The 6,000-nt window shown below is 37.1% G+C and overlaps 1 protein-coding gene across 1 annotated transcript in view; it reads right to left on the reverse strand.

The window, feature by feature from the left end:
• Window positions 1-2,858: 2,858 nt before the first annotated feature.
• LOC122071033 (protein-tyrosine-phosphatase IBR5-like) overlaps window positions 2,859-6,000 on the reverse strand; it is a 9,955-nt gene continuing 6,813 nt past the window's right edge. The window contains exon 5 of the mRNA XM_042635302.1: window positions 2,859-3,545. Coding sequence (XP_042491236.1) covers window positions 3,238-3,545 — 308 coding nt within the window. The 3' untranslated portion in view covers window positions 2,859-3,237. The remainder of the gene's footprint in view (window positions 3,546-6,000) is intronic.

Consider the following 6,000-nt stretch of genomic DNA (forward strand, 5'->3'; position numbering starts at 1 on the left):
TCAGGATTGGAAGAGTAATAATGTCTAGAGTACTAGTACACGTTCATCGGATTTGTGTAAATGCAAACAAGGTATTTGATTGAATTTAAATTGGGCATATGGTTAATCTAGATTGTGTCCACTCTATACGATCAAAGTGGACATATCATCTGGTCACTTGGCAAAATAAATGCCCTATGTTTGAAAAAATAATGGACCTATGTGATAATAAATGACAGGCATTCAAGCATCCAAGTTCATTGAATATCATTTTTATGTCTAGGTGCATTGAATCTCCCTTATCCAAAGAGAATCATTACAAAAAGAAAGAGGGAAAAATAAAAAATGTTAAATTGGGTTACCAACTCATATACAGTGCAATGCTGCATTATGTACGCAGTTTGAGAATGCATTCTAAATCGATAATAATATACTAAGATCATAAAAACAACTATTTTAGTAATCACACAATGCCTTATTGACCTAGAATGCATATTATTATTTATTTTTTTTGTTGCTAACGATGGGTATCCAGGCCTTTGGCCTGACTAGTTCTGTGGGCCTATACTAAACCTACAACCGTACAGATCGGGTCATACTAGGGTTGAATAAGAATTGTTTAACTTTCACCCGAATGTAGTGAAGAGTACTAAACACCTCGTGTGAATAGCCCCAAGGAGGTAAGAGAAGTCGAACTCAGAACCACATGCTTCCTGAGACGAAGTTCCCTTACCAACTCCGCTAGAAAGCATACTAAACGCATTCCAAGACTACCATCATAGATGGGAACCGGATCGTCTATAACGTAGGTCCAAGAGCCGGGAGCACCTTGGACTGTGTGTTTTAGGGCTCCCAACCCTTGGATCAACGCTACACGTCCTGTAACATTATAAAAGACACTGATCCATCATACATGTACATGGATATAAATAGAAATATTAAATTTGATATGTGGCAAATCCAAACCGTAACTTCTCTATTGTCCAACAATTTTAACAAGCACATCAACTGCCCATATGACATAATAGGAGTGGGCCTAGTGGAATTCTTCTTGGATGAACCGTGCTAAAGCCTTTTTAGCTTTTAAGCAACTTTTAAAGCATTATTTTAATCACTATTTTAATATATGAAAATATTTAAGTTAGAAAAAATTTCACATAGAAAATAATAGTTTTCACAGCCTCACAATAGTCAAACTTATTTTAAAGGCCCACCATTTGAAATTGGAAGCATTAGGTCCGGGAATTGTATACATTTGCTAACCTTTTAATATTTTCTTATTCAATTAGCATGAGTTCCTATTATTATATTTTCTTAATCATTCAATTACTATGAATTCCTATTATTATATTTGCTCAAACGGAAAAAAAAAATTCTACACCGGTGGCTCACTGATGGGACGGTTCAAATGTGACCCCATCACTCCCCAGTTCTTCCTCCAATTGTACGTAGTTGATGAGCCATGGTGAATGGATTCCCATTCACTGACGGCTCAAGGAATCTCGATCCTTTGTTTAATGTTTCTTTCTAATATGAAGAGGAAGCATAGAAGAGGAATAAAAGATGCAAAAGGGGCAAACTCAAGGTTGCAACCAGGCTAGGTTTTTTAAAACCCAAGCCCAATAATAAGATCAGCCCAATCCGAGGTCAAGTTGGAATATCACAGCCTGGCCCCAATCCTACCGGACTCAACCCGGCCTAATTGACCCTAATTGGGTCAAACTAGGCCAGCTTTGGCCTTGATTGATCTTGACAATCACTATTTTTGTCATTTCAGGGATGACCCCTTTTTTACTGTACATCATATGTCAAATTATTGCCACAAAGGCCTTAGCCCAATCCAGGCTATTGGGCTCAGGGTGGGCTCATTTTAAGTGTCATAGATATGAAAAGAATTACGTAGCTCTTCAAATGAGTAACATGCTAATTTTGTTTTTTCCACGATTTATGGCCCCCTATGATTATGTGACTTGTCTTGTTAACCTATTATTGAGGAGCCAAAGAAGCCTTCCAATCCTGTGCATATTGAAGACAACTCCCACTTCAAAAATTCTCTTGAACGCTACATTTTAAAATTTGCTTATAGGGCATACCCAATGCACAAGGTTGTCACAACTGCAGGGCCTGAGGAGGGTCATAATGTACGTGATCTTACCCCCGCTTCGTGGAGACAGTTTTCTGATTCAAACCCTCAATCACTTGGTCACAATGGGGCAGCCTTACTGTTGCACCAAGATCCAACCCTTACATTTTAAAAAAGCTTATATAAAATATATTTTAGCATAATTAATTTTCCTCTGATTCATACCATTTTAGTGGTTACAAAATTACTTAGGGACTTAACAAGAATCCATTCCTATTCCTCCCCCCCCCCCCCCCGGGTTCCCCCTCTCTCTCTTACCTTCCCCATCAAAATAATAAATCATGTCCATGTGGGCCAAAAAGAGAAGAGCAGTCATTTAAAAGGGAAATCTATGATCTATTTCAAGCTGCCATGAGTCTCAAATTATTAAACAGAACTGTGCAAGATCATCAAGTACAGAAAGTCAATACTAAAGAAACTAACAAAACGGGGTGAGACTGTGAGAACCAACTCAGAAGAGCATAAAATTTAACCAAGGTTATTGGTTGTGACAGAAGAATAGAGAAACATTGAATTTATTTATTTATTTTTTTTTTTGGGGGGACGGTGGGGTGTGGGGTGGTGGGGGGGCTTGATTTGGGGTGGTTAAGATATCGATGCTTACCCGATAACCAATTTTGTGAAATGATATGCGGAATGAAGTATTGATTATAAAGAATATGTACACAATCAAACTATGCAGCAGAAATTATAGAAATCATTCAAATCATAAAGACAGAGAAAACACTTAATGAGATGTTCTGCAAAAAGTCCTAACAGGTTTGGTGATAGAAGAACAAGCTGTCTCAAATTGTATATTTACAGGAGTATAAAACTGCTTCATATGCAGTCACTTTTCTATAGAACTTAAAAAAATAAAAACAAAGTTCAATGCCCACAAAATCCCATTCAGTGTCATCTCATATAAACAAAGGAATAATTAGTGAATGAGATATCGCAATTTCAACAGACTCCAAAGACCATCATGCTTAGTGTGCAAGGATTCAATTCTGACAAACAGAAGGAGCCTTTTTTCTTCCTTTTATCCACATCATGTCCAAAACCTGGATATAAACTTGTTCATTATGGTTCTGACTTTAGACGAAAATTCATTGATGCAAAAGCTCCAGTAAAAATCATGAGCCATCCATCAATGTGTCATTTCCATTTGGAGGGATGACACCAACATCAAGCATCTGCTTCTCAGTCTGACCAGCTCCAAATGTAAACTGATTGGGAGGAATGTTCAGGGCAGGACGGTCAAAAAGGGAGGTTGCAGCAGGCATGTTGAAAACAGGGGCTGGAACTGGACCATTAGCTTTAGGCAAATTGAAGACAAAAGGCCGTGTCTGTGTTTCCGACAATGGGAAGACTGGTAATACTGGATTGCTTTCCATCGGTCCAAAGATCTGCTGCTCATACTCCTGCAACTGCTGATAGACAGCTACAATTCACAAACAGAAAAATCAGGGTCAGGAGATTTCGGGCAATAGAAACCCAAAAATTTGGGTACCCAGATAGATTATCTGACATCAATCATCTCAATCCTTTGGGAAGGGAAAGGGATGATGATCCAGAGCTGAGCAGGACAAAATGCTTAGGAGCAATTAATCCTTGAAACTGGTGGATCAAACGACCCTTAAATTCTACAAATTGCACCCCACTAAGCCAAAGATCAACTTTCCTAAACCTGATTGGTCCTCCTCCATAATCTTGAATTTAGAAAGTCTAAACTACAAATGAAATACCTTCCAACTATAAAAATGACTTCCAACAAATGTTAAAAGGTTAGTTTTTATACCATATCTCCATATTTAGAGGAATTGCTACCATTAAAGGCTTACTTCCCTCCCAGGAATATAAAGCATAAACTCCATTTAAGCCACCCACAAAACCAAAGATATGAGAGGGGTTAAAAGGATATTTCAAGTGTGGTACATGTTTTTAAAAAAAAATAGTTGCAACTGAAAAGTTTCTTTTAAATAAACTTTAGCTTATATAGAGAAATTTAGAACATGTTAATTTTCTTTAAAAAATTCAACATCAGAGTCTGTCTCCAACCATTTGAGAAGAGTTTCATTTCCACCATTTAAACTCTCTAGGGCAACATGTTCTACTTGAGCAAAAGTCCTTGAATTATTTTACAATATGATACACTGGAAAGTTCAATCATATATTACATATTGCAACTAGATCATAATAAGAAACTTAATCGCTGTTAAGGCACACATTTCATGAAATTATTCTAACCTAATCAACATCTCAAAAATGTCATTAAAAGCTAAAGCAAAGGAAATATATTCAAATTTTATACTCTTCTACAACAATTAAACACTTTAACGTCAAACCAAATGTGAAAGAAAATAGCATAACTGGAACCCTTGTCCCAAAGTAAACGTATTTTTTTTTCTTTGTTTAGGGGGTTGGTTTGGAAATCAACAAACACTGCAACCCTTTATCCCAAAGTAAATCTTCTGAAATATCAGATTTGTAAGCAAATTTTCCCAAAGTAAACTCTCTCTCTCTCTCTCCCACACACACACATATGTAAAACCTTAATCTAATAAGATTCTGATTTAGAAATTCGAAAGGCTCAAAATACAATACCCACTATTGACTCATAACTTATCTGCTAATTGGCCATAACTTGCTGACAATATGTCCACATATATTGGACTCCTTGGAAAGTAACTATCCTACTGATGCCAAAACACTTTTTGACATGAAAAAGAACAATGAATTGAAATAAAAAGCAGGATGCAAGGCCAGTGAGAGAACCATCACAGCATTCTTGTTTCCACACATTGAAGCTCATCATGAACCATGGGTTCTCTCAAGTTTTCTGTTTAGCCCAATCTGAAAGTTTCAGACTTGGGTGTAGCCCACACAACGGCATCAGTGGACCAGCAGACCACACTAGACAAGAAAATAACCTAAACTATAGCATTTTTCTGGATAGGAGGCTGATTGCTAGGTTTCAATCTCATTAAATTTCTATTACTTCAATCAACAGGTGTTTCTTCTGGGAAAATCTAGTTGACATCAATAATGCCGATATCGTTTAGCCTGTCACCAAGTCACGTTCCATTGCCATGTGATAAGACATGGGTGTGTCGATATTATGGTGGACTCACACCCATCCACAGATCAACTTTCCACCAGGAGAAGAAGGGCCAAAAAAAAAAAAGGAATTGGTTAGAGTGGATTAAATGGGAACAAGTATAGCAGGGTCAATAAAAAATGCAATTACTGCACCCCTATCTGCGATGTAGCACATCAACTTGATAAACCTGAACCATTGAAAGGGAAAAGGACACCGCACATTAATCAGGTGCCAAATTTGGGTCCCCAATTCAATCATATGGCCCACCTTGCATTGCACATTTTCACTTTTATTTTTGAGACTAGAGATTCTCCATAGATTTGTTTTCTTTTACTATTTTTCTTCGCTTTATCTTGAAACTTAATAGCATCAACTTTGGTTCAAACTTGGCACATAAGTAAGTCATGTGGCAGATATGGGCTGGTAGACTGGAGATTGACTCCACAAAGTGAAAATAGAAAATATTCACAAAATTATGAGAATTCCATTTCTTTCTAGTGGCGTGTTTGTAATTTTTGTCACTCTGTGGGCTCACTTTTGAGGACTCTTACTTTAAGACCTGAAATTCAACCATTATATGGATGTCATGTACCCCATCACATGGAACTACCCATGTTTGGCAATTGGCCAGAAAATGACTTGGTGATGGGTCAAATCACTTTTTTATAATTAACCAATGTATGATAAACAAAGGAGAGCAAAATGGGTGATCTCCTAATCACATGGTAGGTACTTTGTGGCTGATCTAAGAGTCTAGCAAAGGGAAATGAAGAACCGGTTTTTTTTTTTTTTTTTT

The sequence above is a fragment of the Macadamia integrifolia genome, chromosome 2 (genome assembly GCF_013358625.1).
Source record: "Macadamia integrifolia cultivar HAES 741 chromosome 2, SCU_Mint_v3, whole genome shotgun sequence".
Taxonomy (NCBI): Eukaryota; Viridiplantae; Streptophyta; class Magnoliopsida; order Proteales; family Proteaceae; genus Macadamia; species Macadamia integrifolia.